Source organism: Saimiri boliviensis, chromosome 7 (assembly GCF_048565385.1).
Source record: "Saimiri boliviensis isolate mSaiBol1 chromosome 7, mSaiBol1.pri, whole genome shotgun sequence".
NCBI lineage: Eukaryota > Metazoa > Chordata > Mammalia > Primates > Cebidae > Saimiri > Saimiri boliviensis.
The window spans coordinates 72,168,877-72,190,756 of NC_133455.1; the positions used below are offsets into that span (position 1 = coordinate 72,168,877).

The 21,880-nt window shown below is 53.1% G+C and overlaps 2 protein-coding genes and 1 pseudogene across 6 annotated transcripts; 2 read left to right on the top strand and 1 right to left on the bottom strand.

Annotated features, from left to right (window-relative positions):
* The first annotated feature begins 9 nt into the window (after positions 1-9).
* Positions 10-8,702, top strand: LOC101036615 (putative solute carrier family 26 member 10P). Its single transcript, XM_010337253.3, is given in 19 exon segments — positions 10-1,873; positions 1,966-2,516; positions 2,980-3,090; positions 3,548-3,705; positions 3,856-4,020; positions 4,276-4,428; positions 5,139-5,221; positions 5,353-5,500; positions 5,590-5,703; positions 6,399-6,476; positions 6,565-6,660; positions 7,059-7,165; positions 7,282-7,351; positions 7,422-7,538; positions 7,677-7,710; positions 7,787-7,869; positions 7,961-8,015; positions 8,132-8,247; positions 8,249-8,702. Coding segments are annotated over 18 exon segments (2,079 nt in total). The 5' UTR covers positions 10-1,873; positions 1,966-2,173; the 3' UTR covers positions 8,297-8,702.
* B4GALNT1 (beta-1,4-N-acetyl-galactosaminyltransferase 1) lies at positions 5,973-15,936 on the bottom strand. Of its 5 annotated transcripts, none has more exons than XM_003926478.4 (11): positions 15,505-15,936; positions 14,680-14,898; positions 13,985-14,149; positions 13,764-13,870; positions 13,266-13,306; positions 12,948-13,128; positions 11,851-11,949; positions 11,517-11,707; positions 10,888-11,028; positions 10,384-10,624; positions 5,973-9,521 (listed from the first exon to the last, which is right to left on the bottom strand). In XM_003926478.4, the coding sequence occupies exons 2-11, from the start codon at positions 14,895-14,897 to the stop codon at positions 9,304-9,306; spliced, it is 1,602 nt and encodes a 533-aa protein (XP_003926527.2). In that variant the 5' UTR covers position 14,898; positions 15,505-15,936; the 3' UTR covers positions 5,973-9,303. The 5 variants fall into 5 exon arrangements, 4 of the variants coding, with proteins under 4 accessions (XP_003926527.2, XP_074258910.1, XP_074258911.1 ...); XM_074402809.1 differs by lacking the exon at positions 15,505-15,936 and adding an exon at positions 15,303-15,491; XR_012518461.1 differs by lacking the exon at positions 15,505-15,936 and having other exon boundaries at positions 7,863-8,067; positions 9,222-9,521; positions 14,680-15,296.
* Positions 15,937-20,739: 4,803 nt separating this feature from the next.
* On the top strand, positions 20,740-21,873 carry LOC101041320 (26S proteasome regulatory subunit 4 pseudogene; annotated as a pseudogene).
* The last annotated feature ends 7 nt before the right edge of the window (positions 21,874-21,880 follow it).

Consider the following 21,880-nt stretch of genomic DNA (forward strand, 5'->3'; position numbering starts at 1 on the left):
GCCATTGGAGGAAGGGTCTGGTGAAAGGAGGAGACAGGGTGTAAGATAAAAGACGTTGCTATCTTTGTTCCTTAACTGCAGTTGCAGCATCTCTCAATCCAGACCTGAGACATGGAACCACTGGAAAGCCCTAGATTATTCTTTTTTTTTTTTTTTTTTTTTGGTAGAGTTAGGGTCTTACTATGTTGCCCAGGCTGGTCTTGAACTCCTGGACTTAAGTAATCCACTTGCCTCGGCCTCCCAAAGTGCTTGGATTACAGCCCTGAGCACCTGGCCAGCCCTAGACTCTTGATATATCCTCTTTACCCATCCCTTCTTTCCGCCTACTCACCCTCTGGTCTAGACCCCACCAGAAAGCTCAGTGCAGTGTGACTTCTCATCATTCCCCCAACACCCAGTTACTAAAGCACAAAATGCCCAATGTACCTTTCCTTCTGAGGCTGCCACGTGCAGCTGAGGGAAGATGAGAAGGTGGAGAGGATCCTGGGGGCTGCGGCCTTTTCCTGTCTCTGGGTCTCCTTATCTTTGCTCTCTGCAAGGTCGTAAGCCATGTTGATAGTGAGCAGAAGGGGATTCTTCTTCAAGCTGTGGGCCCAAGAATGGAGACCCCAAGGGGATCTTCACCCCTCCCAACTTCTGGGAGAACCGCTGGAACAGAGAGAGCCAAACATGCAGATGGCCATGTCCAGATGCCCTGTCCTGGGTCCCTATGCATCTGTGTGTCCACTGTGTCCATTCGTCCCTTGGGCTCAGTCACGTGCACTTGGGCTTCCTTAGCAGACAATAGACTGCTGGGGTGGAAGGGTGAGGAGGAGAGCTGGAGCCTCCCTGTGGGCCTGAGGTCCCTCTGACCGACAATGAGGGGAGGGTTCTCTAAGGGGGGGACAGGACGTAGCGCCCAGATAAGACTTCTGGGGAACAATAGGAGGAATTGAAGAGGGGAGACCCACCCTCACTGCACCACACCCCCAGGGCTTTGGGGTCATGGACTGGGGGACCAGAGGGTCATGGGGAGGGGTGCTGAAGATTCTTTCGAATGGAGGAGGGGATCCTGGCAAACAGCAGGACTCTGGAGTTCAGAACCTTTGTATTTCTTTAGGAAGCATAGGGACACATGAGGTGGGTGGCTGACTCCTTTGCACTTAGTTTAACCATGTATGTGCTTTTGAGTGCCCACTTTGTGAACAGCATTTTTGTTTGTTTGTTCGTCTAAGATGGAGTCTTGCTCTGTCACCCAGGCTGGAGTCCAGTGGCGCCATCTCAGCTCACTGCAATCTCCACTTCCTGGGTTCAAGCGATTCTCCTGCCTAAACCTCCCAAGTAGCTGGGATTACAGGCGTGTGCCACCACACCCAGCTAATTTTTGTACTTTCAGTAGGGGCGGGGGTTTCAACATGTTAGTCCAGCTGGTCTGGAGCTCCTGACCTCAGGTGATCTGCTCACCTCGGCCTCCCAAAGTGCTGGGATTACAGGCGTGAGCCACGCCTGGCCTGCGAAAAGCATTTGAATGTGATAAGTGGTGCCTAAGAAAAAATTTCCCATGGGTTCAGTATTTCCCCTGAGGCCCTAAACTGGGTCCAGCCACTACTCATAGAGGTGTGGGTGCTGGTTCTGTCCAATCCACATGGGCTACATTCCATGTCAGTAGGACATGAAACTGCAGAGGCCAGAAGAGCCCCTGACACTTTTTTGGAGCCAGCTGTGCCCCATGAAGATGTGGGTCTGGGTGTGGTTCAGAATGGGCGCTGAACTTTCTTGCTCTGGCGGGGAGAACGCTGCGGTTCAAGGAAGGACCAATGACCCAAGAGGAACCAGCCTCTGTCTCTGCCGATGGGCAAAGGAACCGGGAGTGAAGTGAAAAGCCTAAGGAGAGGTAAATAGTGGGTGTTGAGTGTTGGGGTGCGCTTGCCTTTCGGCCTCTCTGTCTCTCTAATCTCTACATATTTCCGCAATCACCGGAGCCAGCGATCGGATCCGGCCAAGGATGTCTGCGGAAATGCCTAACAGAGACTCTCCCTCCTCGAGCCGCAACTCTCGCCAGACCCGAGAAGGTCCTCAACAGAGGGTGCCCTCCAGGGCCGGATTGGACCCTGCTTTGTGGGAGGCGGGACTCAGGGCTAGCGGATGGAGGGGTATTTAAGACCGTGCGCAACTGGAGGTGGCCAAGGGCAAAATGAGCGGGATTCAGGGCGCCGGGACCTACCCAGGCCCGGGGGACACCTCCGACCTTAAGTACCCCCTGGGAACCAGGCTCAGGGAAGCTCTCACCGAGGCTCGGTTCCATCAGCTCTTCGGGAGCGAAGAGCTGGAGCCGGAGCGACCTGCAGAGCGCCGCTTTCCCTGGGTCTGCGGACTGTGGAGGCTGCGGACTCGCTCCTGTTCCAGGACGGGGGCGTGGCGCCTGCTGCTGGCTCTGCTGCCCCCGCTGCACTGGCTGCCCCATTACCGCTGGCGGGCCTGGCTGCTCGGAGATGCGGTGGCTGGAGTGACCGTGGGCATCGTGCACGTGCCCCAGGGTGAGAGGCCCTAACACCAGCCTGTCAGGAGCACAAGCTCTAGAGGGCTTCCGGGAGGAGGCGTAGGGAGCTGAGAATCTGGAAGCAGGTGGTGGGTTCGTGCCGCTGAAGGTGGGAGAGAGGGATCTGAGGCCAAGTTTGGGGTAAGGACTGTGAACTCCATCAGATCCCCACTTCCACCTCCCCTCATCTACCTGCAATCCTACCAGAAGTCTTGGACAGGTTCTGGCTCAGAGAACTGGAGAGAGGCACAAAACGCCAGGCCCCCAGGACTTGGCCACAGGATCTCTGACCTTGTCTACGCCATGACCTCCCACTGAGGCCCATTAACCCCTCAGTTCCCTCTTGAGGCATGATTTAGCATCCTTGAAGCCAGCCCCTAAGAGTGTGTGAAGGGGTGAGTCCTGGACCTTGGGCAAGGCCCCCTCCCCACAGCACACCTTTCCTTCCACTTCTATCCCAGGCATGGCTTTTGCCCTCCTGACTTCCGTGCCCCCGGTGTTTGGACTCTACACTTCTTTCTTTCCCGTCCTCATCTACAGCTTGCTGGGTACTGGGAGACACCTGTCCACAGGTGAGTGACCAGGGACTTCCAATGACTCCTCTTCCCTGTGGGGTGGAAATGGACAGGGGCTCTTACTTCCCGTCTTCCTTATTTCCCTCTTTACCTCTCCCACCTTCACTGCCTTCCTTGCCCAACCCTACCGGGAAACTGACCTAGACGATTCTCCTCGGGTGGGTGCAAAGAGATGGGAGATTACTTGAACTTTTTTCCCCTGCGAAATTTGGTTAAAATGAACATCTCAGGGACTCGGAAGGGGAAGAAGAGGTGCATAGGCAGATGATCTGCAGGAGGGAGCAGTTTTTGCTGACTGGTGCAGCTCTTCGTGCCCCACAGTCTTGACGGGGCAGCAGCCTTCCTGGAGAGCAGAGTCTGGCAGCAGCATCTCGGCCCCGGAGCGTGGAGCCTGAGCTGTTGCCCTGCCCAGGGCTGCCCAGCTGGTGATGTCTGCATGTGTCCCCCGTGGCAGGAACTTTCGCCATACTTAGCCTCATGACAGGCTCGGCTGTCGAGCGGCTGGTGCCAGAACCCCTAGTGGGGAACCTGAGCGGAATCGAGAGGGAGCAGTTGGACGCTCAGCGGGTTGGGGTAGCCGCGGCCGTGGCCTTCGGTAGCGGGGCGCTGATGGTGAGGAAAGAGCCGGGGAGGACCCCGGGGGATCCCTGCTGGGGGGCCGGGGAAATTGGGCCGAGGGAGAGAGAGGGACCAGCCTCCGGCTGAGATGCGCGGGGCTGGTCCGCTTCTCTAGTTGGTGACTGCGCGTCTTCTCCCCCGCAGCTGGGGATGTTCGCGCTGCAGCTCGGCGTTCTGTCCACCTTTTTGTCGGAGCCTGTGGTCAAGGCGCTGACCAGCGGAGCCGCGCTGCACGTGCTCGTGTCCCAGCTGCCGAGCCTCTTGGGGTTGTCCCTCCCGCGCCAGATCGGCTGCTTCTCTCTCTTCAAGGTGGAGTTGGGAGAAGAGAGAAGCGGCTTCTAGAGGTCCCGGGAATAGGGAAACTCGAAAAAGGAGGAAGGACGGAGGGTGGAGGGATAGTGTGTGACAAGGGCGCTGGAAAGGTTGGAGCCACGTGGCTGAACGGGGGCGCTGCGGAGGTGGAAGCCCTGGTGGCACTTGGGAGAGAGGGCCTCGCCCTGGGGGCCCGCGCCGGGGCGCACGAACCCTGGCACGGGGCCCTCTGCTCACCGCCCCTGCCCGCAGACGCTGGCCGGCGTGCTGACTGCGCTGCCCCGGAGCAGTCCGGCTGAACTGACCATCTCGGCGCTCAGCCTGGCGCTGCTAGTGCCGCTCAAGGAATTGAACGTGAGATTCCGAGACCGGCTACCCACGCCGATCCCAGGGGAAGTCGTCATGGTGAGGATGGCGGTGTGCGCCGGCCCCTGCCCGCACAGACCCTGCCATCCTGTGGGAACTGGCCGCTGCCGCCCCCTGGTGGAGTGCAGAGAGGCCACCGACCAGAGGGCCGGCTCACACTCACTTTCCCAGGCCTCCTAGAGGAGAACGCTTTGACCTTCCACAGTTCCCCTAGACACTGACACACGTCTCTCACGGAGCCCCCTCTAGACCTCTTAGAGTACCTTCCGCCATCCTACAGCGCTCCCTTGAGGTCTTGCTGGTCACAGCACCTGCTCTAACAGCCGTCCTCACCAGGGTCCTTCTCTGTAATTCACAGTGCATTCCATCTTCCACCGATATTTCTCTCTCTCCTCCACTAAATAAACGTTCGCATCTCCACAGATACCAGTATATCACTAGATATCGCCCAGTTCCTCTCTTTGGAAGGCTCAGTCGCATCTCTTCATATCCACCATCCTTCACAGAAGCCTCCTCTTACTTCTGCTATTCCAGCGCTCTGTGGCCTCAGGCGTACATCATTTCTCTTTCCCAGCTCCACATTCCAAATCAGTTGTCAGGTCCCCATGCCAAACACAGCCTGCTTCCCCAGGTGCTGGGCTCCTGCAACCAGCTAGGCCTGCATTACGGTCCCCTCTCATGCTCAGCCCTTCTAGCTTTTGCCAGGGCCCCCATCCCTTCCCCTGCCTTCATTTTGCTCTCTTTCTCAGGTGCTTCTGGCCTCTGTGCTCTGCTTCACCTCTTCCCTGGACACAAGATACAACGTCCAGATAGTAGGGCTGTTGCCTGGAGGGTAAGACAGAATGAAAAGATGCCAGCTTTCTCTTCTCCCACCTCTTCCACCCAACACTGCCCATTTTCTCTGCCTTCCCTATCTCACTGCAGCACCCAACCCCTCCTCACCATGGATCCCTCCCTCTCCAGATTGCCCCAACCCCTCCTTCCCAACCTGGCTGAGCTGCCCAGGATTCTGGCTGACTCACTGCCCGTCGCACTGGTTACTTTTGCGGTGTCCGCCTCCCTGGCCTCCATTTATGCAGACAAGTATAGCTACACTATTGACTCCAACCAGGTGGGACTCTGACTGTAGACCCCAACCCTCTCATCTGAGTCCCCACCACACCTTTGTCTCTCCTGCTTCATCTCACTGCATCCCTCCAGGAGCTCCTGGCACATGGTGCCTCCAACCTCATCTCCTCACTCTTCTCTTGCTTTCCCAACTCGGCTACGCTGGCCACCACCAGTCTACTAGTGGATGCTGGTGGGAAGACACAGGTAAGAGGGCATCCTTGGGAGAGGAGAAAGGATGGGCCATCCAGGCAAGGTGGTAGTGGTGGAGGAGCAGGTGGAAAATGGCTAGATACCCAGGTGGCATCTATATAGAGAAGAATGGAGATCTGTGAGGGAGGGTGAGTGAGGGGGTAGAATTATAGATAGGAGGGATGGAAAATACTAGTATTCCATTAAGACCTTTGTAGGCTGTAAGCACTAAAAAGTTTATGGTGTCCCGATGTGGTTCAAAATTAAAACGCAAAACCATAAAGTAAACTTAAGAGATAAAATTCTTATTTTTTTCCACACAATGACATTGTCTTTTAAAAGAAACATCACATATCAAAGTCTCCCCCTAACATTTTTGGTTTCCCTTACTTTGCTGGTACCCCAAGCACGTGGTTAACCTGCTTATAGGATCCCACAGTGGCTTTTAAGGTGGAGGTGGGCTGCAAAACTTGGGAACTTAAACAACAGACATCTATGGGAGACTGACGAATGATACGCATTTAATTAATCAGGGGAAGGGGAGGGTTAGATGTGAATGGCAGAATATTAAGAACGGGGTTGTGTGGAAGGAGATTTGGGAGAAGGGAGACTTCTGAGGAAGATAAGGCAGAGTGGGCAGGGAGACCAGCCCTCACGTTGGCCGGAGGAGGCTCCCTGCCTTTTTTGCTTCCGCCCCTCCTTCCCTCTAGCTGGCAGGCCTCTTCTCCTGCATAGTGGTTCTGTCGGTGCTACTGTGGCTGGGGCCCTTCTTTTACTATCTGCCCAAGGTAAGGAGCAGAGGAGGCGTAGCATGGCTGGGAGGGGTGGCTGTATTCCAGGACATTGAGGTAGTCAGCCCACCTCCTCTGCCTCAAGGCTGTCCTGGCTTGCATCAACATCTCCAGCATGCGCCAGATGTTCTTCCAGATGCAGGAACTTCCACAACTATGGCGCATCAGTCGCATGGACTTCGTGAGAAATGGCATTAGCCCTAATTGCCCCCTCCCATCTTCTTAGCATCCCCAGCCTCTGCCCTAAACCAAAGCAAATTGTCTGGTCCTAAGTTCTGCAACCCACCCACTCCCTCAACACATAGAACTCCTAATACCCTTTACTCACAGGCAAGGGAAATGGTGGGGTTTGAAGCCCTTGGGCCTGAATATTTGTAACTTCCCAATTAGTACAGGTCATTACATTTGGTGTATGTCCCATTCAATCACTCCTGTTATTTTTCTCTGTCATGCTTTCTGCTCCGTCCTGGGTCACCTCTCCCCAGCACTTGCCTTGGTAGTCACTGCCCTGGATCTCTTTCCCCAGCAGTGATGGCCTGGCTTTTCTTTTGGGCAATCCACCCCCTCCCTGTATTGCAGGCTGTGTGGATGGTCACATGGGTGGCTGTAGTGACCCTGAGTGTGGACCTGGGCCTGGCTGTGGGTGTGATCTTCTCCATGATGACTGTGGTCTGCCGCACCCAGAGGTGGGCACAGAGATGAGTAAAGTTGAGGTCGGGGCAGGGGAGAGAATGAGGTGCTTGGGATGACTTCCCAGCCAGGCCAGGCTAAACTGGAAATCTGACCCAATCTTCTTCCCTAGGGTGCAGTGCCTGGCACTTGGACAGGCTGAGGGGACAGAGCTCTACAGGCCACTCAAAGGAAGCCACAAGGTGGGTGAGCTGCAGCCACAGAAGGAAGGGAAGACTGGCCACACATTTCTCTGACCCTCTGACCTCTTAGCTCCTTCAGGTCCCAGGGCTCTGCATCCTGAGCTATCCAACACCGCTCTACTTTGGGACCCGTGGGCAGTTTCGCCGCAACCTGGAGTGGCACCTGGGGCTTGGAGAAGGAGGAACGGTGAGGGAGCTTGGTTTAGGAGGGAAGTGGATCCTCAGGGATTGGGAGGCAGGTGGGCGTTCTGAGGGGACCCTTGTGTTCAAGGAGTGCATGTTCATGCTGTGTCTGGGAGTGGTGACTGCCCTTCTTTACTCACAGGAGACTTCAAAGCCAGATGGCCCAACTGTTGCAGGTGAGATGGGATGACGAGGAGGATTTGGGTTTGCTGCATGGTGGCACCTGGGTACCCCTGTCTTCTCCCATTCTAGCGGCTGAGCCTGTCAGAGTGGTGGTCCTAGACTTCAGTGGTGTCACCTTTGCAGATGCTGCTGGGGCCAGAGAAGTGGTGCAGGTGAGGGAGAGGGTAGGTAGGAGAGACACCCCTTATCATCTCACTCATACCCTCTGATCTGGGACTTCACCCCTTTGTCCCCTCCCTGCAGCTGGCCAGCCGATGTCGAGATGCTAGAATCCGCCTCCTCTTGGCTCAGTGCAATGGTGAGATGTGTGGAGAAGGGTGGGGCCCAGTGCCTGGGCAATGGCTGGATGCCTGCAGGAGGGAAAAGGGCTCGGTGTGGATTTAGGGTCTCAGAGCCTGACACCCTCCCCCATAGCCTCAGTGCTGGGGACGCTGACCCGGGCAGGACTCCTGGACAGGGTGACTCCAGATCAGCTGTTTGTGAGTGTGCAGGATGCAGCTGCTCATGCCCTGGGGAGCCTGCTAAGGGGACAGTAGCACCAGGAGCAGGAGCCGGGAGGTGCCGGGCTGCAGCAAATGAGGCAGGGGTAAGTGGCTGGAGACCTAGGGAGAGGGGTTTGGGAAAGGGTCTGTGGAGAAAGATCAAGAAGAAAAGGGTGGGGCCAGAATGAATAGTGGATTGAAGACCAGCTCAGGGAGCCTGGGTTGATCTATGGGTGAAGAACTGAAGAACTCAGATCCCTAAGTTGGTGGGGTACCCCTGAGAGGACTGCCACATTTCAAGGGAGAGGGGTGCTTAATCTATTCCTGACATGTCTCCTCTCTTCTCCAGGAGCCCACTGACCATAAGATTTGCACAGTGTGGGTCTGACCTCATCACTTGGAGTGCAGAGGGCCCCAGTGACATGTGTGTGATGAGGACCATGACCCCTGAGCCCCCTTACCTAATGTAACTAATAAAATGAAGCTGAGTGCTTTGGAATCCATGAAGTGAGTCTAGCTGTTTGCACAGGGACTCTGGTGCCCCTTCTTTTGTGCCCACAGCATTGCAGAGACACACTAAGAATGGCTTTCACCATGTGTTCACCAGCCCTCGCCCCAGCCCCAGAGCCACAAGTTCTGTCTGTCGGGGTGGGGCTGGAGCATGTGCAGAGTACTGGATTTGAAGATGCAGGTGAAGGGCACTGTCTTGAGATTATGTGTTGGAGAACTTCCCCACCCCTTCAGTCCTAAGAAGATGAGAGGACAGACAGTGTTTCCACCTTAGGTTCTTAGAGTCCCCCTGGGCTCTTTGGCACTTGGAAAGTGATCCCCCCATTTCCTGCCCCATGAGAATGGGGAGAGGGGAGGACTTGGCACTGGCTGTGGGAGAGGTTATGGCTCCACCAGGCCTCTGGGCACTCAAAAAAGGAGGGGTGTTACCAGGACAACCCCGATTGGGCATCCAGTTTGGAAAGGGAAGAGTGAGGAACTAGGGGCTCAGGGACAGTCAGTAGAGTGCTCACAGGGTGGTGGGATTTGCTGGAAATTTCTGGCAGGGACAAGGAGGCAGGCCCAGCCTGACAGTCAGAAATCCCCTGCGGGCCATCACTGGGAGGTCATGCACTGCAGCCGGTGTTTGAAGAAGAGCAGCCGGTGTTTGGCCATTTGGCTCTCGTCCAGTGATCCTGGGTAACGGTACCGGGCGTAAGTCTCTGCCCCGGCATCCCTTGATGTCCAAGGCAACTTCAATTTGGATGCATGATCTACCACGACATCGGAGCAGGAGCCAACCCGAAGGGAACCAAGCCCATCCAGGAAGAATTCTGGGGGTAGAGGGGAGTGTGTCACAGTAAGGCGTCCTGAGGGTGCAGAAGGCCGATCACTAAGGGAGAACTCAAATTCAGGGAGTGCAACGTGTGTGCGCAAAGACTTGTTTCTAAGGACCTTGAGCATGTAAATCAACTCCTGGATCTCACTTTTACTCTTGTGTAAACGGAGTCAATATACTTGTGCTTTGAAAACGGAAAAACCAGGCCGGGCACGGTGGCTCAAGCCTGTAATCCCAGCACTTTGGGAGGCCGAGGCGGGTGGATCACGAGGTCAAGAGATCGAGACCATCCTGATCAACACGGTGAAACCCCGTCTCTACTAAAAATACAAAAAATCAGCTGGGCATGGTGGCGCGTGCCTGTAATCCCAGCTACTCAGGAGGCTGAGGCAGGAGAATTGCTTGAACCCAGGAGGTGCAGGTTGCGGTGAGCCGAGATCGCACCATTGCACTCCAGCTTGGGTAACAAGAGCGAAACTCCGTCTCAAAAAAAAAAAAAAAAAAAAAAAAAAAAAGAAAACGGAAAAACCTACCCCCACTCCCAGAGGTTAAATAAAAGCCACATGGGTTGCACCGACTGTAGTCTGAACTAGGGGAAGCGCTGGGAGTAGAGTAGGGGTGGCGGAACAGTGGTGGGGAAGCTTATGGGGGCCCAGTGGCTGTGTTGGGAATGGAGGCTTAAAGGGTATGAGGGGTGGGTCTCTCGCCCAGGTGTAGGTCTTGCTAAATCACTGCAGAACTGTTCTAGGGTTCCCGGTGGCGGCTGGGCGCAGGTGCGGCAGAGGAGAGTCCGGGAACCTTGTGCCAGGGCCTCGTGGGGCTGCTGACAAGGTCGGCCGGGAGGGGGCGCCACTCACCCAGGTGAGCCACGCGGCTGAGGCGAGGATCGAAGCCGACCTCGCGCACCTTGTCAGTCCGCGCCAGGAAGAAGTTAACCACACCGTCGGTGACCACGCAGCCTGGGAAGCCGACGAGCTCGTGGTGGAAGCCGCGCCTTTGCCGGAGGCAGTTCCCGAGGCCTGGGGCGCCGGGATCCACGCTCAGCAGCTGCCGGTAGGTGGTGGCGAAGCCGGAGATCTCGCGCACTGCGCCCCCGACCTGCAGGGAGAGGGAGGCTGGCTCCAGGAGGGCCGGGGACCAGGGACCAGAAGGGGGCAGATCTGCGCTCCGGTGTCTTGGGGGGGGGGGTACCTCTGCCTTATCCTCTTCCGCTCCACCCCTGCAGGACCCAGACAGTTCCCAGACCCCACTTCGTGGTCCTCTCTGTCCCAGGGCTGGCCGTTCTTGGCCGCAGGGCCCCGCCGTGGCCTTAGCCTATTCAAGGCCCTTCTCCACCCCACATCCTGCGGCCCCTGCCCTACCAGGTCCAGAGGCGTCCGCTCCAGCACGTCCACAAGCCTCTCCAGCCGCGTCCGTGCTGTGAAGACGAAGTCGTCATCCACCCACAGCACGTACTTGGTGGTTACTTGGGACACGGCCAGGTTCCGGCCCGCGAACCAGCCCTGGTGGAAAGGTGTATGTAGTTGGGGAGGCTGCAGAATAAGACATGGCCCTCTGCCACCTTTCTTTCTCTCCCCTGACCCTTCTCAGCCTGTGTCCTTCTCCTGACTTTTGAGTGCTTTTGAATGGCCGGGAGTTAGGTTAAAAAAAAAAAAATGGCCGGGAGTTAGGTAAAGAAAAAAAAAATGCAGATCCCCACAGAGGTTCCGAGTCCGTGGTCTTCGAATGCGTTTAGTTTCTGTGTGCATTTATTTATTCATTCATCAGCTATTTTATTGAATGCCATCAGGCACTAAGCACCATTCTAAGAACGCAGAGAGAATTTCCTGCTCCCACAAAGCTTACATTCCAGGAATCCTCATGCTTAACGGGCACCCCATGATTCTGAGGCAGGTGGTCCTCAAATCACCACCCTGGAGGTGGCTGCAGATTAAGGGTGCCCCCCCCCGAGGGAGTCCTCTGGCCTCCATTCTGACTGCCAGCTGCACACCTTGCCGAAGGGCATGAGATAGTGCTCCACGTAGGGGCCGCTAACGCGTTCTGGCTTGTCACTGTCGTCAGCGATGACCACGGTGACTGTCGGGTAGAAGCGGCGGATACTGGCGAGGAGAGCCCGTAGCCGATCATAACGGAGGAAGGTCTTGGTGGCAATCGTGACTAGAGCGCTGATGTTGTACTGCGCTGAGATTGAGGGCACATGGTTGAGTGCAGACAAGGAGAGTTGGGAGAGAGGAACAGGTAGATATCCCCTCCCAGCGCCGGCCTCTCTCACCGTGCTCCCCACCAAGGTGGATCTAATAAATCCCTGCCCCTACCAGCCTCACCTCCCTTGGGTAGAGACCCAGGTGGGTACAGCCGAGGGTTGGGGGGGTGTCTTATGCGGATGGTGAAGGCAGCCTCATGTCCCTTGGTGGAGAACCGGACTGGGAAAAAAGGACATGGCATTTGACCCTGAAGGGTGGGACAACATTCTGTTTTCAGCCAATCAGTATTTAAGTGCCTTCTCTGTGTCCCACCTTTCTAGGCCTTGGTGGACGAGAACACAAGGCTCTTATGTTCACGGAACTTACATTCTAATGGGTAGGAGAAAAGCAATAAAAAAGTTTTAAGTAAAAGCTAGCCATTATTGAGCATTTACTATGTGCCAGACCCTTTAAAAAATGACCTTAAATATATGCAGTCACTTTATTCTCATGATAACCCTATTAAGTAGATTCCTACAACAGAAAAAGAAGCTGAGACAGAAAAGTAACTTGCCATATTTACGCAACTATTAAGCAACAAAGCTGATAGGAACCTAGTCAGTCTGGTGCCAGGCTAAGAAAATTTAAAAATTCAGATACTGGTGAGCATTGAATGGAAAATAAGACAAACAAGTAATGTAACAGTGAAGAGGAGACATTTGGGCTGAGATTTAAATGACAAGAAGGAGCCGGTCTGCAAAAATCTGGGGACCAGCATTCCAGGCTGAGGAAACAGCAAGTGGAAGGCTCTAAGGTCGAAGCAAACTTCGTGCAACTAACAGGCTTTGGGGAGAAGCAGGAGGGCTCTTAGGCCCCTTTTGCTGGAGGAGAAAGGTAAACCCAGGAAGGTAAAGGCCTTTGCCCTCTAGTCAGGGTGAGTCGGGAGTGTAGTCTTCTAACTCCTTGGACAGGTCTCTTCCTGAGGCCCCACGGTGGGCCTAAAGGGGAGACACACCCAAAGCTTGGGTTTCCCTCTGGCCTGCTGCAGCCCCAGATGAACAAAGGCGTCTTCTCTCCCTCTCTGGCCGGGCTGGTCCAGCTGAAGCATGCATTGTGTGGCTGGACAGCTCTGGCCATAGCCCAGATGCCTCCCACGCCCTCTGCCATTTGACCACTCCAGCCTTTCTGGTTCTTCTCTGTTTGGCCAGCCTGCCCCTCTCTTCACCCAGGCCTCACACCTGTGTCTGCTGTGTTGGTCTGGTAGCTTCGGCTGCTGTAAGTGACCAGTTGTAGTTGCCTGTTGAGTTGGTCCAGCCCTGAGCTGACAAGGGTGAGATCTGCCTGCCCCTCTCCAGTGAGAGTCACTCCAGTCACTTCCCCTGCCACATCCCAGGTGCCCAGGGAGGCAGTCAGGTTCACCTAGGAGGGGTTGCAGAGTTAGGGCCCAGGCCCACTTCTTGCCTCCCTGATTCCTCCATCCTTCTCTTAGTAGCCCTGCCTCCCTCCCAGCGTTCTTGATGCCCACCTGGCCTCCTCGCCTTCCTGTTTTCTCTCACCTGGTATACCTCCTGACCAGAAGCTGCCTGAAGGCTCAGCCCTAGGAGAAAGGAGGGGGGATCAGAATCACACAGACAACCCTGAATTCTTTCTCGTTTTCTCTCCCTGCTGTCACCACACACAATAGAGAACTTTCCACCCATTCTTCTTATTGAGGCCTCAGCAGGGGACACTGTATAACATAGCCTACAGTGACTGATTTTTGAACCTTTCCTATCAAAGCTTGCCCTATGGCCTGCCCTGCCCACCACCTAACCAATGGTTAGTCAGCAAAAAATAGATTCTTCCCCCAAGAACTCCCATTACAGTCTTCTGAAATTCCTAGAGTCCCTTCTGTCCTCACCTCCCACCTCCTAAGCCCCCTTCTGACCTTAAGTCCCCTTGTCATCGGAAGTTCCCACCTCCCATTCTGACCATCGTTCATCCTTTCTCACCCAATCTTGGGTTCTGCCACCTGCACGGTGGCTGAGGTCATCCTTTGGGACCCTCCTCCCTACCTGGCACCAAGATGCTCCTGAGGGGCTGAACTTCCACACCCTGCAGCGGGTACTGGAGTGGGGAGTTGGCAGGGGCTATGAGAAGTTGGTCAGCTGGGGACTGGCTCCTGGCAGTGGAGGAAGGAGAGGACAGAGGAGAGTCGGGGGGAGAGGTGCTCCCCCTCCTGGACACAATCACTGCTCTCCCCCTGTGGTGTCATGCCCTTCTTTCAAGCTGGTACCTTGATAGAAAGGCCTGGAACTCCTGCTCTCTTGTGGCGGAGGCAGTCCTCAGCTCTGCAGGGTCAAAGGCCTTGGTGAGGTCAATGGCTTGGACTTGTTTCTGGAATGGGAGGGGAAGGCCCCTCCCGCTGGACTCACAACTGCAGTTGTTCTGAGCCAGCAGCCTGAAGGGGGTAGTGAGGGTCATCAGAGCCCAGCTACACAGCTCCATTAATCCCATAAACACTGACACAGCACCCCGCACCTTGGTCCTGCAACTCTGTCCATCTAGGATCTGTCCCCTTAAACGCTGCCCTTCAAATAGTCCTCGGGAGGGGAACCGAGGTTCTGATGATCCAGCCCCTAAATCTGGATTTTAGAGTTGTAGGATAGGGCCAGTTACTAGGATTTCAGGAGCTGCCTACCCAGCATCCAGGATTCCACCTGGAGTCTCCTCTCATGTCTGAATCGGGACCTCAGGGAGTCTTTCAGGGCCCTCCCTTGACTGCACAACCTCCCACGCCCATCCCCATGGTTCAGAGAGAACAGATTTTCCCCAGCCCAAGCCTCAGCAGCCTCCCACTTCCACCTCCCAGTTCACTCCACACAACCCGTCAGGAGAACACCGGCATCTGAGCCCAGCAGTGGAGGAAACAAAAGCCCCTAGACCACCCCCGGCGAGCGCCGCGCTGCCGCCGCCGCGGTCCGCACTCACCCGACTACTTGCTCCTTGATCCTGACCGGGATGTGTGCGTAGCGGGGCTCAGGAGCAAGATCTGGCAGCTCAGGCCTGCGGGGGCTCTGCGGGGGCGCCCACGGCGCAAGAGGTGCCCGGAGGCCGGTCATGTCCCGGGTGCTCGCGTACAGGAGCCCCAGCGAGGCGCAGGCGAGCAGCAGGACCAGCGCGAACAGGGCCCGGCGGCCCAGCCACATCCTAGGTGTGGGTAGGGTGGGGAGTGAGAAAGGGAGGGACGGAGGGAGGGCAAGGGCTGGGCCGGTGGCCCCCGCCACCTCAGAGGCTCCTGCCGGCTCCCAAGGGCGCACTCCACTCCACACACCGCGACAGGGTTTGCACTGCCAATCTCGGTCTTCTCGGTACCCCTCCCCTCACTTCCCGGGCCCTAGGGACTCCCGGCCTCCTTTCTTCTCGCCCTCTCCTGCATCTTGGTTTCCTCTCACAACCGAGGCCTGGCATCTTAATGCGGAAGACATTTGGATGCCGCGGTTCCAACGCGGCCATGCGTGAGCAGAAAAGCCCCGCTCTCTTAGGAGCGGCCGCCCCCAAGCCCGCCGCCTACCCTGGCCGGCGCGCCCCCCACTCCTCAGTCCGAGCATCACCTGGGCCGGGGTGGGCTGCGGAGGGCGGCTCCACACCTAGCCTGTCACAAAAATGCAGAATCACGCCCGTGCTGGCGGGTGCCCCCGGCGGAGGTGACCCGATGAGTGGCCTCGGGAAGCGGCGCTGGGGACAGGGTGGACTGGGAAGCGCGCCTCCTCCCGCCTCCTGCTCCTCCTCCCTCATCCCCCACCGGGCACTGACCTGTCTAACGCTCTAAGGCAGCGGCAAAATTTCGGTCGGGGTTGTGCCGGGCTCTTGGCCCCGGCCTGAGGGTCCTCATGGGGCTGGGGGCTGCCCGATGGGGGAGCTGGGCGTGAGCCTGAAGGGTGTGGGGGACCCTCCTGCCTCTGGAGCGCGCCCGACCCCTCCCGCCTTGGAACTCTCCCGGCTTTTGTGAAGCGCTGCGCGGTGGCGGTTCTGGGCGTTTCCTGCCCGAGGGCGGTCGACGAGGCGCGAGGACCCAGTTCTGAGTCACTTGCACTTTGCCCCGGGGGCGAAGCTGGGGACCCCTGGCGTCGCCTCCCAAAGGCAGCGCAGGGAGGGCTCCGGCAGCTGCCCGGCTCCTCACACCGCAGGGCAGCGCGGCTCAGCTCCCGGCTGATTGCGGCTGCTCGGGCTCCGCGCGGGGAATGCGAGCGCCCCGGCGCCTTCTGGTGGGCGCGGAGGAAACTGCGGGGGCGCAGAGCAGACGCGGGAAGGTCCTCGCTCATAGTCCCCAGCCCTTCGCCTCTAAACCCTGGCATCTCAACCGCCTGCTCCCAAGACCAGCCATTCCGTTGCCTGCTCGTTCTGAGCTTGTAGGCAACCATGGGCAAATAAGGCTTTGGGAGAAGGTGGGGCGGGGGCGCGCTAAAACCCACGTCAAGGAAGGTTTGAATGTTAGAGTGAATATTAAGGAAAGAACCCCTGGAAAATAAACGCTCTGCCTAACAAAGACAGATGCAAAGCCTCCCCCTACCTCTCCTCCCCTGCCCTGCCTTTCATTATTAAACAGACGCTTATGAGATGCACACTGGGCAATTCAAGGGCCTCTTTCCCCTAACTGTCCCTTGGTGCAACCTTTGCAGGAGGAGGGAAATTCCAGAGTGGCCAGATTGGCGGTAGTTCTGCCTGGAAGCCTCAGGTGGTAGACAGCCTGATACCTCACACTGCCGAGAATCAGAGGTCTGTGGCTCCATGGTTCTAATAAAAGATGCATCAAGATTCAGGAGGGAAAAAAAGATATAATAAGAAATATAGAACACAATGAAAATATGTGTGTGTGTGTGTGGTGGATTATTAAATGAATGAATTTTATACAAATAAATGACTAATCAGCTGGGGGGGGGAGTGGAATCTCTACCCTTCTTACACCAAAATTCCAAGTCTATTATAATATTAAAGGTGAAATCATAAAAGTAGTAAAAGAAATCATGAAGGCCGGCACAGTAGCTCATGCTTGTAATTCCAGCACCTTGGGAGGCCCAGTGGAGAGGATTGCTTGAGCCCACGAATTCGAGACCAGCCTGGGCAACATGGTGAGACCTCCATTTCTACAAAAAATTTAAAAATTAGCCCAGCGAGGTGGCTCACGCCTGTAGTCCAACTACTTGGGAGGTTGAAGTGGGAAGATGGCTTGAGCCTGGGAGGTTGATGCTGCAATGAGTTGAGATGGTGCCACTGCATTCTAGCCTGGGTGACAGAGCGAGACTCCGTCTCAAAAAAAGAAATCATGAAATTTTTGTTTTGTTTTGTGTACGCTCCTGGAGTAGGGAAGAGATCTCTAAATCAGATGTAAAGGAAAATATTAATAAATCTGACTATATGAAAAACTTGAGTGAAGAAATTAACATAAACTAAAAGAGAGAGAAATGATAAACTGTGAGAAAATGTTTGTAACATGCAAGACAGATAAAGATCTACCCTATCTGGTTGGTGCTCCCAGGGGAGATGATCGGGAATGAATTATGAACCATTGAAAACATGGGAATCCTTGAGTCCACACTGATTTTATATATATATATATATATATATATATATATATATATATATATATATACACACACACACACATATATATATACACATATATATACATATATATATATATATAATTAAATGAAAGAAGGAGAAGGGAGAATGTCAATTAATAAATGCAGAAGGAGCTGATGGAGTTGGAAAATAACTTTTTTGCAACCATCGTAGTAAAAGTTGGTTTGGTCAAGAATTATCAATAAATGCTAATTCTAGGGGGAAAGTTTGACAGAAGCAGGGTATGTACATAGCTTAAAGTATCTTCCCATAGTTGGCTTATTTGTCGCAAGAAGAAAAATTGTAACTGCAATTTTTCTGTAACTGCACAGTGGGAAAACCAGATAGCATCTCGACTTGGTGGCCAAGATTAATATCACCAATGAAGGACAGAAGACTATCATGTGCCTCCAGAAATGTTCCCTTGAAAAAGACACTCCATAATTTAGGTAGTGTTCTGACTGGGGCTACATAACTTGATTTTAAATACAAAGAATCAGACAGATCCCAAGTAAGAAATATTTGCTATGTATAAAAGAAACTTATGCTGGGCACCATTGCTCATGTCTATAATCCCAGCACTTTGGGAGGCTGAGGTGGGCGGATCACTTGAGGTAGGGAGTTCGAGACCAGACAGGCCTACATGGTGAACCCCTGTTTCTACTAAAAGTACAAAAATTAGCCAGGCATTGTGGTGTGTCCCTGTAATCCCAGCTACTCTGGAGGCTGAGGCAGGAGAATTGCTTGAACGCTGGAACCCAGAGGTGGACATTGCAGTGAGCCAAGATTGCACCACTGCACTTCAGCCTGGGTGACAGAGTGAGACCCTGCCACAAAAAAAAAAAAAAAAAAAAAAAAAAAAGCAATGCAAAAATTAGCTGGGCATGGTGGTCCACACCTGTAATCCCAACTACTTGGGAGGCTCAGGCATGAGACTCACTTGAACTTGGGAGGCAAAGGTTTCAGGGAACCAAGATTTTGCCACTGCACTCCAGTCTGGGTGACAGAACAAGATTCTGTCTCAAGCAAAGAAAAAGAAAAGAAAGAAAAACTGGCTAGTGTTTTTTAAAATGTCAGACATGAAAGACAAAGAATGAGGAAATGTTCCAGATTAAAGGAGATAAAGAGACATGACAACTAAATGCAAAATGTGATCCTGGATTCAATCCTGTCCTCAAGGGAAAAAAGTGATATAACAGACGTTTTCGGGGACAATGTAAAAAATTGGAGGTAGGTGAGGTGATTCGTGCCTGTAATCTTGTAGGGTCCAGCCCTACAGGGTCCTTTGAGCCCTTCTCTGCAGGTGTGGAGATGAGAAACTGGAGAAATAAAAGACACAAGACACAGAGATAGAGAAAGGACAGTCTAGGCCCAGGGGTCCACTGCCAACCAAAATGTGGAGTCCAGCAGTGGCCCAGAGTGTCTGCACACTCTGACTTTTATTGGGTGTGGTACAAAGCTGGGGGCAGGGTACTTAGGACGTGGTGGAAAACTGGGGGCAGGGTACGTAGGGCGTGGTGCAAAGCTGGGGGCAGGGTACGTAGGGCGTGGTGCAAAGCTGGGAGCAGGGTAGGTAGGGCGCGGCATTTGTGGTCAGTGATAGGGTCAAGCACATCACGTGTCATATAGGTAGGGGCACAAGACTTTCTAGTAGCCAAGATGAGGTAAGGAGCGTAATGCCTCAGTGCTTTTCCATACTTGTCAAGAAAGAACAAAGACAAGATTTATATTAGTTTTACTGATGATCTCTTCTAAGAAGAAAGGAACCAGGTGCAAAAGTGGAACATGAGAGTGGACACAGAATGTGACCACTGAAGCACAGCACCACACAGAGACAATTAAGCCCCGGGATGTCTGTGGGCTCACCTGACAGCCGTCAGGCCTATGCAAGAGTGTGGAGGAGCGGAGTTTTCTCCTCACTCCCCTGAGGAAGGAGACGTTTAGCTGGCTAAATAGCAGGTGCTTTCCCAGCGCTGCCGCTACCGCACAGCTGAAGCGTTCTCCAGCAGCCCTTGCACGGGCATGACAGAGGGTTTAAAGTGTCTTGCCTTAGGGTCATTCCTTTCACAGTGTCACCCCAGGGTCACACTTCCAACCTGAAGGCATTAGTAAGAGAAGTAAGATCACCTATGAATAGCTAAGATCACATATGAATGACTAAGATCACTCTATGAATAACTACTATGGTTATATCTCTAGTTATTTTCTTCTTCATTATTTATATGGGAATAAGCTAAGACTTCTGACTCCTGCCTTGGCACTTACGGGGTCTCCCCCAACAAATCTCAGCACTTTGGGAGGCCAAGGTAGGAGGACAGTTTGAGACTGGGTCTTTGAGACCAGCCTGGGCAATATAATGAAATTCTGTCTGTACAGAAATTTATTTTTATTTTTTATAGAGACAGGATCTTGCTCTGCTGCCCAGGTTACTCTCCAACTTCTGGCCTCAAGCAATCCTTCTGCCTGGGTCTCTTAAAGTGTTGGGATTACAAGTGTGAGCCACCTCGCTGGGCTACAAAAACTTAAAAAAAAATTAACCAGATGTGGTGGCATGTGCCTGTAGTACCAGCTACTCAGGAAGCTGAGGTAGGAAGATTGCTTGAGCCCAGGAGTTTGAGGCTGCAGTGAGCTATGACTGCACCACTGCACTCCAGCCTAGGTAACAGAGCAAGAACCTACTTTTTTTTTCTAAAAAAAAAAAAATTGGGCCCAGCATGGTGGCTCACACCTGTAATCCAAGCACTTTGGAGGCCAAGGAGGGCAGATCACCTGAGGTTGGGAGTTCAAGACCAGCCTGACCGACATGGTGAAACCCCGTCTTAAAAAATAAATAAATAAATAAATAAAAATAAAAAATAAAAAATAAATTGGAATATGGATAGTTGATTAGCTAAAAGTTGTTTTATCTTTGTTAAAAGATAAATGGTAAATGGTAAATTCTCCAAAGTTGGTAACTGTGGATATATTTAAAAATATCCCTATTCTTAGAATAGATAACCTGAAGTGTTAAAGGGTAAAGTGCAAGGATGTATGCAATCTACTCAAATGGTTCAGAAAAAAAAATAACAGTAATGTGCAGGTGATATATTTATATAATATATATGCGTGGCATATATAATGTATTATTTATATCTTATTGTTGATTTAATAATTATTAATTACATTATTTTATATAAAATTATTCGTGACAACAGGCAAGTCATTTAACCTCTCTGGGTCTTGGTCTTCCTATCTGCAAATGAGGGGGGTCAAAGTTAGAGTGGTGGTCATGGTCCCGGAGGTGGCAAGAAGGATGACAAGGACAAGAAGAAGAAATATGAACCTCCTGTACCAACTGGAGTGGGGAAAGAGAAGACGAAAACAAAGGGACCAGATGCTGCCAGCAAATTGCCACTGGTGACCACCTCACACTCAGTGCCGGTTAAAATTACTGAAATTAGAGAGAATTAAAGATTACCTTCTCATGGAGGAAGAATTCATTAGAAATCAGGAACAAATGAAACCATTAGAAGAAAATCAAGAGGAGGAAAGATCAAAAGTGGATGATCTGAGGGGCACCCCGATGTCAGTAGGAACCTTGGAAGAGATCATCGATGACGATCATGCCATCGTGTCTACATCTGTGGGCTCAGAACACTACGTCAGCATTCTGTCATTTGTAGACAAGGATGTGCTGGAACCTGGCTGCTCAGTCCTGCTCAACCACAAGGTGTATGCCGTGATAGGGGTGCTGATGGATGACACGGATCCCCTGGTCACAGTGATGAAGGTGGAAAAGGTCCCCCAGGAGACCTATGCTGATATTGGGGGCTTGGACAACCAAATTCAGGAAATTAAGGAATCTGTGGAGCTTCTTCTCACCCACCCTGAATATTATGAAGAGATGAGTATAAAGCCTCCTAAGGGAGTCATTCTCTATGGTCCACCTGGCACAGGTAAAACCTTACTAGCCAAAGCAGTAGCAAACCAAACCCTCAGCCACTTTCTTGAGAGTGGTTGGCTCTGAACTTATTCAGAAGTACCTAGGTGATGGGCCCAAACTCGTACGGGAACTGTTTCGAGTTGCTGAAGAACACGCACTATCCATCGTGTTTATTGATGAAATTGATGCCATTGGGACAAAAAGATACGACTCTAATTCTGGCGGTGAGAGAGAAATTCAGCGAACAATGTTGGAATTGTTGAACCGACTGGATGGATTTGATTCTAGGGGAGATGTGAAAGTTATCATGGCCACAAACCGAATAGAAACTTTGGATCCAGCATTTATCAGACCAGGCTGCATTGACAGGAAGATCGAGTTCCCACTGCCTGATGAAAAGACTAAGAAGTGCATCTTTCAGATTCACACAGCAGGATGATGCTGGCCGATGATGTAACCCTGGACGACTTGATCATGGCTAAAGACCACCTCTCTGGTGCTGACATCAAGGCAATCTGTACAGAAGCTGGTCTGATGGCCTTAAGAGAACGTAGAATGAAAGTAACAAATGAAGACTTCAAAAAATCTAAAGAAAGTGTTCTTTATTAGAAGGCACCCCTGAGGGGCTCTATCACTAGTGAATCA

What these genes read in the sequence shown, in the direction of transcription:
- B4GALNT1 (XM_003926478.4), bottom strand. Translation starts at nt 14,897, where the DNA reads ATGTGGCTGGGCCGCCGGGCCCTGTTCGCGCTGGTCCTGCTGCTCGCC. An exon ending in ATCAAGGAGCAAGTAGTCGG is followed by an intron (nt 14,150 to 14,679) that starts GTGAGTGCGGAC and finishes TACCCCCTTCAG; the next exon opens with GCTGCTGGCTCAGAACAACT. An exon ending in TGGGTCTCTACCCAAGGGAG is followed by an intron (nt 11,708 to 11,850) that starts GTGAGGCTGGTA and finishes CCTCAATCTCAG; the next exon opens with CGCAGTACAACATCAGCGCT.